Consider the following 13,422-nt stretch of genomic DNA (forward strand, 5'->3'; position numbering starts at 1 on the left):
ATGGATAATGACACATCTGAGTTTCTTCTTTGGGAATTCTCAGAAATTTGGGAGCTACGGGTTATGCACATAGCTTTACTACTGATATTGTATTTAATGACATTATCAGGGAACCTTCTTATCATCTCTGCTGTTGTTTGTGACTACCACCTTCACACACCCATGTACTTCTTCCTGATGAATTTAGCCATGCAGGATATTGGTTCCATTTCAGTCATTATCCCCAAAGCTATTTTTAATTCTCTCATGAATATTAGGACAATATCTCACCGTGGATGTGTTTCCCAAGTCATATTCTTCGTGTTTTTCTTGACCTGTGATGTAGCCCTCCTAACTGTGATGGCATATGATCGGTATATTGCCATTTGTAACCCTTTACAGTATGAAATGATAATGAATAGGAAAGCTTGCATGAACATGATTGGCGGTGTATGGCTTGCCAGCTTTCTCAATGCTTCATTACATACTATTTCCACTTTTATTACTCCACTCTGTTCTAATATTATTCATCAGTTTTACTGTGAAATCCCTTATTTACTTAAGATTGCCTGCCCTGGTGTGCATGCATCTGAAACTGGAGCTTTAATCTTCAGTACTACATTAACACTAATTTGTTTTACTTTTGTCCTTGTGACTTATGTACGTGTCTTCTCAGCTGTTCTAAGAATTCCTTCAGTTAATGGAAGGAAAAAGGCCTTCTCCACTTGTCTGCCACATCTTCTTGTCTTCTCCCTATTTGTGTTTACGGCTTTCTTTGCTTATCTAAGAGACATATCTGACAATTCATTCTACCTTGGCTACATAATTACAATGCTGTATTCCATTATTCCACCCATGACTAATCCATTGATTTACAGCATGAGAAACAAGGACATCAAACTTGCTCTTTCAAGACTTCTTAGTCAGAGATTATTTGATTTTAAAAAAATATGAAGTGTCTACCTATCTATGTATACATTTGATCAGGGAAGAGAAAAATGGACATACAATATATAGTTGATATAATCATCACATTTATTGCAAATTACTCTAGCTTAAAATGTTCATTTTGTTCTTTTATAAGTTTCATCTCACCTGTGCTGATGTAGCTATGGTCCCTTAAGCCAACACTAATTCCTGGTGAGTATGAAACATGTTTCTCAGTTTTGATGATAATATTTTCAAAACTGGTCTGACAACATTTTATTTCATGTATCCATCTCATATGGGCAGATTCCTTCAAGTCAAGTTCAATTTTAAACAAGTTCATAGAGGGCTACTTTAAGAATTTTTATGCTCGGATCACATTTACTTTTATTGGCTCATTATATTAAATTCCAATATGACATGGTCATTCTCATCCAATATTCTCTGCAACTTCAACTCCCTCTATCACTTCCTTTTTGTTTGTAAGAATTAGGTCCAGTATAGCCTTTTCTCTACTTCCTTCCTTTAGGTTCTGGATGACAAAATTATCAACTAGGTTGGTAATGAATCTGTTCAATCTCCCACTTTTTTCAGAGTTTGTCTCCCATTTGATATCAGGGTAGTTAGTCTCCCATTTGATAACAGGGTAGTTAGTTATACTACTGTTGTAAAGTACCCTAACAATGCCTGCTTCATAAAAGTGACCCAATATTGTAATGCAAAAAGCAGTGATTTATTAACAGCTTCATTAGGCATTCTTCATGAGGCATTTCTTATTTGCAGCCATCTTTTTTGCTTTTTTTTATCTGCTTTGAACTTTGCCCATGTTTCTCTCCTCCCTTCAGCCTTTCATAAATCATGTTATCCAATAGTTTCATTCATTTCAACCCAGCTACTGTAATCTGAAATCTGGCTCAGCCGCAGCTCTGCATGAAATGTCAACACAGAAAGTTGACATCTGGCTCCCCTCACTTTTCAAAGGCAATCTCTACAAGCAAAAACAATTTGAGTACCAGTATGGGATTCAAGTCTGTGTCCTCCCCCCAGGCTTGTTTGGATTTTTTTCATGGAATCTCTCTATAAGGCGATCAGCCTGGATATTTCTACTCTTTACCCAAAATGCCTCTGACAAGGGATAGCCCTTCCACCTAATTAAGAACTGGAGTTGCCTCTTGTGCCACCTTGAATCAAGGATGTGTTGGACCTCATAAGGGTTTGGCCCCCTATGACCACAGGGCCTGGGGGCTCCCAGGGCAGTGGTCTCAGAGTGGATCCAACCACAGGTTTTAAGATGCTACTATGTCATATTGGATGTACCTATCCTAGCAGTTGGGGCACTTTCAGTTGCACCAAGACTGGGTTGATTATCTTTACTATGGGGAATGGTTCCACAAACTTTGGTCCAGGGTTCTTGCTAGGGAATCTTAACCTCAAATATTTTGTGGAGAGGTAAGCCTTCTCTCCCACCAGGAATGGTTGTTGTGGAGATTGGTGCTTATCTGCCTGTTTCTTATAGATTTGTGCTGCTTTACCTAGCACTTTTTTCACGTTCTCCCAGGCTGCTTTTAGTATTGACATCCAGTCAGTCAAGCTGACTGAGGAAGTGGGATCCCTTGGATACTCAGACATTGGGACAAAGTCCATGTTGCTCACTAATTTGAACGGTGTGAGTCCTGTGCTGCTGTGAACAGCATTATTGTATGCAACCTGAACGAAGGTCAGAAGGACTGCCCAATTGAACTGCTGATAGTTCACATAGCACCTCAAGTACTGCTCTACCGTAGCATTCAGTCTCTCTGCCCCCCCCCATTGGTGTTTGGGTGAAAAGCCAAGCTAAGGCCTTGGGATGACCCAATGGACTGCAGGAACTCCCTCTAGAACTTAGCCGTGAACTGGACCCTTCTGTCTGAGATAATTCTTTGAGGTACTCCATGCAGTCGGTAGATATGCTTCAGGAAGAGTTTGGCCAACTTGTGAGCTGAGGGTAATCCACTGCAGGGTATGCGCCTGTTTGGAGAACAGGTTTATTACAGTGCAAATCACCGTGTTTCCCCCACTTTTTGGCAACTCTACTATAAAGTCCATTGCAATCTCCTCCCACGGCCTCATTCGCTCTGCTACTGGTTGCAGCAATCTGGAGTTTTTTTTCTGGTTGCCTCTTCATTGTGGCGCAGATGGTGCAACTTTTCACATAACTGTCCATATCTTTCTTTATTTTGGGCCACCAGAACTTCCTCCGGGCTAAGTGTAACATCTTTGGGAATCCAAAATGGCCTGCCAGTTTGGCGTCATGGCTCCTCTGGAGAATTAGGGTGTGTAGGGATTCTGGGACATAGACTTTCATCCCCTTCCATGCAAGGTCATCTCTTTTTGTCAAAATGTGTTGGTTGTTTTGGAACCAAGGGTCTGCTAGCAGTTCAATTTTGACTCTCGTGGTTAGGTCACCTTCTGGTTGGTCATGCAGGTCACAGCGTTGTCATCTGATGGTCACTTGGGTAGAGGGAATGACCAGCTCCCGTTTGCATTTGTACGGGGGCATGCAGGAGAGGGCGTCAGCTGGAAAATTCCTCTGCCCTGGAATGTGTTTTAGTATGAAGTCAAAGTGGTTGAAATATTGAGCCCATCGGACTTGTTTGGGTAAGCCTCCAGATTCTTATGGTCAGTCCAGACTTTGAACAGTTTCTAACCCCCCTCCAACAGGTGTCTCCAGGTTAGCAGTGCCCATCTCACTGCAAAAGGTTCCTTTTCCCATGCAGCCCATCGTCTCTCTGTGTCTGAGCTTGCGGGAGGTGTAGGAGTAGGGTTGTAGGTTTCCTTGCTTGTTTCTTCAGAGTAGCACCGCTCCCACTGCCATGTCACTAGCATCTGCTTGGATCACGAACAGGTGCTTCAGCATTGGTTCCTTTGCAAACATTTCTTTTAGTGTCTCAAATGCCTTTTGGCAACTTAGGTTCCACAGTAGAGGTTGTCCTGGGCAAGGTTTTGTTCCTGAGCTCCCTGTCTTCAGGAGGTTTGTCAGGGGTTTGGCGATCTTCGCAAATGAGGGGATGAATTGCCTATAGAAGTTCACGAACCCTAGGAAGCTTTGTAGCTATCTGCAGGTATGAGGGAGTTGCCAGTTTAGGACGGCTTGCACTTTGGCTGCTCCATCTCTATTCGCTCATTTGAAACTTGGTAGCCTAGGTAGTCTAGTCACTCATGATGGAATTCACATTTTGATTGCTTGATGTAAAGTTGGCTGCCAGAAGTTTTTCCATGAAGGACAAACTGTGTAATATTTTTCTTGAAATATACTGAATGTGTACGAGAGAGGAAGAAAGATCTTACATCTCCTAGGAGGGTAATCTCTTTTTATTGTATTTTCACAATCAGTCTTCCCATTATGATTGCAATGTCTCCAAAATATGGCCAGGAACAGCTCTCATTCAGCAAAATGTTCAATATTCAAGATAATGAACAGAAAATGAGCTGACAAGCTTTTCTTAGGGATCACTTATAGTATGTCCTAAAACATCAACATAATGCTGCATGTCACTATCCTTTCATTATGTAAAAATTTCAAAACATCTAATTTTCTAATTACAGTTGTACAATATGCTGCCTGAATTCTTCTGATTATTAAGTAACAGTAGTTACTCCAGAACAGCAAAATAAATGATAGAAGAAGTTAATAACATATCATCCTTAACTTAAAAGAAAAAATATTATAAAATTGGGACAGTTTAGACTTTCATAAATCTGATAAAGTCAGATTAACTGCTCATGAGTTTTTAATTATTGAGCCTACAAATTAGTCATTTCCCTCCCATTATAATAATAAAGACACTTGGGCAATGTCTTTTATTTTATTTTTAAATCCATCCTGCTCCCCACAGGTTATTTACAATATACTATTAACTGAGACTATTTTTTTTAAAAAAAAACTGTCCTTGGAGAAATGGCAAGAAAAATTAGATAAAATCTTATGAAGCTACAGTATAATATAAAATTTTACTGACTTTGGAAGGAGAACAAGAACAAGTAAAGAAATCTACATGAGTAAACAAGAATGAAGATGGTGAGTCATTTACCTATATTTATTTCAAATTATAATTCATTTGTTCCTTTCTTCATTTAAATATTCATATGTCTTCCCTTTTCTTTGCAATTAAAATTCCCAAAAATGAAGATTATAGTTGGCTGCCTAAATCATTCTTCAATAACTTTTGTTTAAGTGGAGAGATGAAAAAACAACAACATCAGAACTTAAAATATTGTAAATTAATCCAATAGAGCAAACAATAACTTTTCCCAGTTCTCTCCACTTCCACCCTCAGTTATTGCACAGATATTCTTCAATTATTCAGATTAATTATTAAGTTGGCTGACTAAGAAAGGTTATCATGGTCTCATGCAATTTAATTTCAATTTTCCTTTAAGATATTGAAATATAACATCATTTTCACCTTATATATAACCTTAAAAACTAGGGCTCTGTCAATATTTAAAATCGTCTCTTTAAAAACATTTTCATTCACTTGGTAAACAAGCTGACCATATATTTTAATTCAAATTATATTACCAAATAGAAAGGAGGTGCTGATTTTAAGTCATTTTTTTCAATCTGCAAATTGTTTAGATCAAGGTGTAAATGACAAGGTAATTCAAAGGATGAACAGGTATAATGAATGTCATAATTCAAATTGCACTGTTCATTTAGGGCCATTCATGTATATTAAAAATAAATAAATGATAGCTTAAAAACAATGTAACAAAAATTATCTCCATCTACAGGCACCAAAATAATTAATGTGGTTAATCCCAACCCAACACAAGTAACTTATTTTTAAACAATTAACAGAAGATTTTAGTACATATTGTAATTTTGAATTTACAAAATTCAAACATAGTATCCCACAGCTCTTCCTGTAAAATCTCAATTCCTTTTCTATCATATATAATGATAGTTTAAATGAATTTCAACAAATAGTTATAGTGTATACTACTGCCTGAACTATGCCTGTTCAAGAGGAAGAAACTGTTTAAAAAAAGAGGGGCAACCTCAATTATTTTTATATTGACATGTTTGAATATCCATGCATTCAATTCCAACTTCCAAGGAGCTTTTATTTGACTTGAAAGCAATATTTTTTGCTTTGGCTCTCACTTCCAATGAAGTTAATGTTGGAAAATTGTTTTAATTAAATAAAAAAATTCAAATATCTCTAAACCCAATATTATAAAGAAAATCCATAAGAATTGACAGGAGTTAAATATCTGTAAGAGTAATCCTGAATTTTAAGAAAATAGATTTTCACAACACTCATAATTTTTCAATAATTTTAGTTTTAATATGATCTTCATTAAAATCTGATCCATCTTTCTGCAACTTACTCTGAACTATACTGAATAGGAATTATTTTAACAATTATTTTTCTTTTCCTAGATTGTACTGTTTAAGAATGGATAATGATACTTCTGAGTTTGTTCTCTGGGAATTCTCAAAGATTTGGGAGCTACAGATTATGCATGTTGCTTTGCTACTGATACTCTATTTAATGACAGTATCATGGAATCTTCTCATCATCTCAGCTGTTGTTTGTGATCACCATCTTCATACCCCCATGTATTTCTTCCTGATGAATTTAGCCATGCAAGACATTGGTTCAGTTTCAGCCATTATCCCCAAAACTCTTTTTAATTTTCTTACAAATATAAGAACTATTTCTCACTCTGGGTGTGTTGCCCAAGTCTTGTTTTTATTGTTTTTCCTGGGCTGTGATATTTCCCTCCTTACTGTCATGGCCTATGATCGATATATTGCCATTTGCAATCCTTTACAATATGAAATGATAATGAGCAGAAAGTCTTGCAGCAAGATGATTGTCACGATGGTCCCTTTGAGTCAACCGAGCTTCCGCATACGTATAAAAAGGAGAGGCAGCCAAAAAGTGAAGCTGCACTGCCATCTGCTGGCGGAGAAAAATTATTACAGCAAAAGATTAAGCAATTGGACCAGATTTTCAGAGATATGTCTATGAGTCCTTTAGAAGCCAAAACTTTGTCTCCAAAGGTTAAGTCTTCAACACCTCCTGGCGGTGTGGAATTCTCCCTAGATGGAATAAGGCAAAGCCAGAGGCGAATTCGAGGAAGCCAATTTGATGTTGCCACGCAAAGGCCAATGATGCAACCCCAGCATCCCCTGGTTCAACAACCAGATTTGCAACCAGAGCAACAAATTGTTCCTCAGCAGGTATTCACAGTCACCCCCTTGACTGGTGAGTCCAAATTAAAGGAGTCAGGAGAGAATTATAAAGCCTGGGTCAGTGAAATTGCGCTCTTGCTTCGAAGAGAAGGCACACATTCCATGGTTTTTGATCCTCCCCGTCAACCCTGGACACCTGCAATAAGAAACCTTGAAAACAGAGCAATCACGACTTTACTCATGTCAATGGAAATTGAGATCCAAGGTATCTTTCCACCTGATGCAACTGCCCAAGAAATATGGGCTATTTTGGAAGATTGCTACAGGCCCGTTTCAATTGAATCCTCATGTTTGCTCATGTCTGAGTTCCATGGTTCGAAGTTGAAACCTGGTGAACGAATTGGTGGACATTTGACCAAACTGAAAAGAATGAGAAGTGAATTGAGACAAAATGGCCATGTAATCGATGATATCCAAATGATTAGCATCATCATTAACTCATTGAATTATGAATGGAAAGATGCTGTTGCAAAGATTAACTACGTGCCTATTGCTCAACGCACAGTTAACCACGTTTGCAGACTTTTAGTGGAAGACGAAGCTATCAGGTTAGCTACCCCACATCTGCAACGGCCTCCAGCACCGAAGGCTCCAGCCAGACGTCCCTTCCGAGGAAGAGGCTACGCTCCAAGGATGCCAAAATGCTACACCTGCAACCGTGTGGGACATGACACCCGGGATTGTCCCCAACGAGTTCCAGCTCCCGCCACGTACCAGCCCAGAGGAACAGATTCCAGAGGCAGAGGTAGAGGCGGAAGACAAGGTCGTCGTGGTCCAAGGCGTGATCCACAAGCTCCACTTGCAACACTGGCCATAACCAACGTTCCACAACCTGATCCAAAGTTCGACAGACGTCTTTTGTGGACTTTAGATAGTGGAGCAGCTGTGCACGTTACCCACAGAAGGGAACTTTTCACAGAAATGGGCGAACCAGAGCCCGAGTATCGAGAACTGTATTCCTTCACCAACCACACTTGCAAGGTTATGGGAAAAGGAACTGTTTACATTGAAGAGCTCGATACACACATCCCTGATGTTTATTACATACCTTCAGCAACCAGTAATTTGCTTAGTCAAAGTCACTTGTCTAGAGAGTTAAAGTTCCAGGTTCACCACCTCGAAAGAGCAAGTTACTTAGTTAAAGATGGTGATATTGTTGCTGAAACCATGCTGATTGGTGGTGTTTATTACTTAAAGCCAAAGCCTAAAGGGCAAGCACAGGCAAGTATGCAAACTCCAAAAAGGCACAACGCAAACCCAGAGAGAGTTGTCCCAGAGAGAGAAAGCGTTACTGTGCCAAAGGCTCCTAAGGCCAACAAACAAAGAAAACAGAAACAGATTGTTCAAAGTAAGCCTGAGGGTCCTCATGAAACTGTTAATGTTGAGAATTCACTAACTGGTAAACCTTTGCATTCCAGGTGTATTCACAAGTGGCACAGAAGATTGGGGCATGCCAGTTTCCGTGTTCTTAGAAAGATGCCGGAGTTCGCAAAAGGTTTGGATCTAAAGGGGTGTAAGGTGTTTTTGGATTGTGCCGTTTGCAAAAAGGCTAAATCCAAGGCGGCTCCAGTTCCAAAACACGCTACACGCCGGTCAACACGCATTTTTGATTTGGTACACACTGACATAGTGGGTCCTTTCCCACCAACACTTGGTGGCAGAAAGTATTTTTTAACAATTGTAGATAATCATTCTAGATATGGATTTGTATATCCTATGAGAGAGAAATCTGAGACCTTTCAGATCTTTAAAGACTTTGCAGCGTTTGTTTCTACACAATACCAAGTTCGCATCGCCAGAATCCAGAGTGACCGTGGTGCAGAATTCATGTCTCAGCGTTTCCAGGACTGGATGCGTAAGAATGGAATTCTTCATCAGACATCTGCTCCATATACACCGGCTCATAACGGAGTCGTAGAAAGAAGACAAGGGGTTCTACAAACCATGATGCGTTGTCTTCTAGAAGATGCCAATCTCAGTATCGCATACTGGGGTGAAGCAATCAAATATGCAAATTACATTGTCAACCGTACTTGGAGCAGTGTAATCAATCAAACTCCTTTCTACATGCTGTATGGCTACAAGCCTAATCTCAAGAACCTCCATATTTTTGGTTCATATGCTATGGTAAACACTCCTATAACTCAAGGACCAAAGAGACTAAGATTTATGGGTATTGATGATAATTCAAAATGGTACAAATTCATTGATACTAAACATGTGATTGTCATTTCACAATCTGCTAATTTTGAGGAAGACATTGACTGGTCCAGGATTCATTCCAATGATCCTGAAGTTTATTTTCCTAGAGATGGTGTTCCAGATGCCACGCAGCCTGATGATAATTCGCAGGCAGATGTTCCTTCTACCAGTTCTTCACAACCTGATGTTCCGTCTTCTCAAGCCGCGGATGCTGATGCTAGCGACGAACGTGAGGACGAGGATGATGATGAAGAAGAAGAAGAAGACTGGACTGATGTTCCTAGACGCTCCAAGAGGGCCACAAAAGGAATCCCTCCACAACGTTATTCATGGCAACTGACAAAAACACCATTACCTTTGATTTGCAACGTTACTCTTCCTCCAGAGACATTCACACAAATCAAACAGCTTCCTGATTCAGAACAAGACAAATGGTATGATGCAATGCAGGATGAAATGGACAGTTTAAAGAAACTTAATGTATTCACACCTGCAAAACCTCCAGCAAACAAGAAAGTCATTGGCACCCGATGGGTCTACAGAATCAAGAAGAAACCAAATGGTGAGTCTTTATACAAAGCCAGACTGGTAGCTCAGGGTTTCGCTCAACGTTATCCTGAGGACTACACAAACACTTACTCACCAACAGTCAGAACTGAAAGTGTAAAAATTGCCTTAACCACTGCAACTATTCTTGGTTTAGAAGTTTTCCAATTTGATGTGGACACAGCTTATCTACATGCAGACCTAGATGAAGAGATCTACGTGAGAAGCCCTCCAGGATTCCGAAAGCAAGAAGGGGATACCTGGTTCCTGAACAAAAGTCTTTATGGTCTGAAACAGTCAGGTTTAATGTGGTATTTATGTCTTACTGACAAACTAAATTCAATGGGCTTTATTAAGTCCGAAACTGATGAATGCGTGTTCACAAAAAGATCTAACAATGCATATGAGATAATTCTTGTTTATGTTGATGATATTGTTTATATTGGTCCAAATAAGAAAATGAGTGAGATTTTTGCTAAAAGTTTGCAGAGATACTTCACACTAAAATCTTTAGGACACATTAGCACTTATTTAGGTGTTCAAATTGAAAAGACACAGAAGGGGTTTAGTCTTTCACAAGAGGAGAAAATTGACCACATTCTACATCATTGCAACATGAAAGATGCTAGCACAACAAAGACACCCATGCAAACAGATTTTCACAACTTAACACATGAACCAAGTCCTGAGTTCGAGGATCAAACACTCTATCGTTCAGTCATTGGTTCACTATTATACATTAGTAGTTGGACCAGACCTGACATCGCACTTAGTGTTAATCTTTTATCACGACACGTAGGTAAGGCAACACAATTTCATTGGTCATGCATTAAGAAGTTGTTGAAATACCTAAAACACACTAAACACATGAAGTTATTGCTAGAACCAACACACACTGATCAACCAAAGTTGATTTGTTTTGCCGATTCCGACTGGGCGAGCAACAAGAAGTCACGCAAAAGCACTTCTGGTTACATGATGTTCCTAAATGGTTGTCCTGTTTACTGGCAAGTGAGAAAACAGAGTTTTGTTTCATGTTCATCTACTGAAGCTGAATATGCTTGTGTTTCAGATGCTTGTAATTCTCTAACGTGGTTTGATGCTTTGATCACAGATATCTGGACACGTCCGATTCGACCAATCACCGTGATGGAAGATAATGTATCTGTTGTTTATATTTCTGAGTCACATTTTACAGGTTCTAGGTCCAGACACATTGACATTCGTTATCAAAACACAAAGCAATTAGTTAAGCAAGGTTTTGTTAAATTGCAATATGTTTCTACACATGATCAGATCGCAGACATGCTTAACAAACCACTTGCCGCAAATCAACATGAATATCTGCGAAAGAAGATGTGCCTTAATTGATGATTTGATGACGTCAGCCCAGACTAGCAAAAGAAGGGGTGTCACGATGTTAAAAAGTTTGCTAGGCCTGAACTGCCTAAACTGACACTCAAGAGTTAAACTAAGAAAGCTTTATTGCGCAGGTCATAAAACAAAAAAAAGGTTCTTATCTGAAAGTGATTTATTGCGCACGCGTTACACATTCCAAAATTCCTCTCTTCTTTGTTCAGCAGCCAACTTTGGCTAACGAAGCTTTTCATTATCAAAATGTAACCAATTAGTTATTTTCTGTTTTATTTTATTATTAAAGTTTGTTTATTAATTAGAATACTTTTAAAGATTTATTTTTCTCAATATCTCAAAAGATATGCTGAAGGGAATCAGCCACGGTCCATCGATCTCCAGCAGGGTGTTTTTTCCCCTGACAATGATTGCCAGTGTATGGACAGCCAGTCTTCTCAATGCTTCATTACACACTATTTTTACATTTATGACTTCATTCTGCTCTAATATTATCAACCAGTTCTTCTGTGAAATCCCATATTTACTTAAGATTGCCTGTTCTGATTTATATGTATTTGAAACTGGATATCAAATATTTATTGCTATGTTATCAAGCGGTTGTTTTGCCTTTGTTATTGTTACTTATGTGCATGTCTTCTCTGCTGTTCTGAGAATTCCTTCTGTTCAAGGAAGGAAAAAGGCCTTCTCAACTTGCTTACCACATCTGGTTGTTTTCTTCATATTTTTGTTTACTTCTTGCCTTGCTTACCTCAAACCTACAGCTGACAATGAATCACATGCAAACTTCATAATAACAATAATGTACTCCATTATTCCAGCTATGTTGAATCCAATAATCTACAGCATGAGAAACAAAGACATCAAAGTTGCTATTTTGAGACTTTTTGGTCAGAAATTATTGTTTTTTTAATGAGAATGAGCTGTGAATAATCTTATTTTCCAAAAAGAAAAAGTAAGAGATGAAACAAGATACAAATATAATTATTTTCCCAACAATTTTCTACTTTCCGATACATTATATAAAGTCCAAATATTTTTTTTAATTCATTTATGAAATTTGATTTATCTCTGTTAAGATTGAGATGGTTATGGTCCACTGAGTTACCTCTGGCTCTTGATGACCATAGGGATAATGCTGTTCATTAGTAATGAGAATCTGTTAAATAAATGATTAATAATGATAATAATTAAAATGTAATATTTGTATTGACATGATAAAAGGTAAATTGGATGTAAATTGTAGACAGTGATTAAGAGAGGAGGTCTATAAACTTTGTTATTAAACATAATTAATTTTTATTTAGAAAGTGTTATAACAATGTAATGTTGCTGGATGATATTGAAAATGGATAACAGAATGCCATCATGTGGTTTTGATTCAAATTTTGGAATATTTTATATAAAGGGACGTAAAAACAATTATGAAAATTGAGGTATGATTGTGTGTGTGTGTGTGTGTGTGTGTGTGTGTGTGTTGTATTTGTGCTGATAAATAAATAAAGGGAGACTAGTATGGATCCATTTCAAGCTATTTAGCTCTCATCAGCTAGCCATACTCTTACTGGGATTTGAACCTGGGATGTGTTACATATTAGGCAGATTTGTTAGCCACTACACCACAGGCTCTCCCACTTTATCAGCTAAGCCCGGGAAATAGGTATGTATTTGTGTTACAACCCCTGGTATGCCCAAATAAACACAAATATAAACCAAATATAAACACAAATATAAAAAGGCAACATTAAAAATAAAAATATGGGTTTCTGCCTAGATGGTTTTCTGTGATGAGCCGAAGGACAGAAAGAGGGAGGAGTGAGCTCCCTCCCATATTTGGGCATACCAGGGGTTGTAACACAAATACACACACACACACGTATGTATGTATGTATGTATGTATGTATGTATGTATGTATGTATGTATATGATTTAAAATATATAACTTGATATGAATTGTAGGTGAGCTTTGTCTCATTTTACAACATTTTTGCCACGGTTGTTTAGTGAATCACTGCCTGAAATCTGCATGAGTAAACAAGAATGAAGATGGTGAGTCATTTACCTATATTTATTTCAAATTATAAATTATTTGTTCCTTTCTTCAATTAAATATCCATATGTCTTCCCATTTCTTTGAATTAAAATTCCCCAAA

At 38.2% G+C, this 13,422-nt stretch overlaps 2 protein-coding genes across 2 annotated transcripts; both read left to right on the top strand.

Moving 5' to 3' along the window:
- On the top strand, positions 1–933 carry LOC309381768 (olfactory receptor 14I1-like; the record flags this gene model as incomplete). Its single annotated transcript, XM_081933056.1, has 1 exon — positions 1–933. One exon carries the CDS (start codon positions 1–3, stop codon positions 931–933), a length of 933 nt encoding a protein of 310 aa, XP_081789182.1.
- A 1,348-nt stretch (positions 934–2,281) lies between these two features.
- On the top strand, positions 2,282–12,182 carry LOC309381769 (olfactory receptor 14I1-like; the record flags this gene model as incomplete). The annotated part of the gene is made up of 3 exons (XM_081933057.1): positions 2,282–2,355; positions 6,332–6,622; positions 11,867–12,182. 3 exons carry the CDS (start codon positions 2,282–2,284, stop codon positions 12,180–12,182), a joined length of 681 nt encoding a protein of 226 aa, XP_081789183.1.
- Between the last annotated feature and the right edge of the window lie 1,240 nt (positions 12,183–13,422).

The sequence above is a fragment of the Natrix helvetica genome, assembly GCF_964273705.1.
Source record: "Natrix helvetica genome assembly, chromosome: Z".
Lineage (NCBI taxonomy): Eukaryota > Metazoa > Chordata > Lepidosauria > Squamata > Natricidae > Natrix > Natrix helvetica.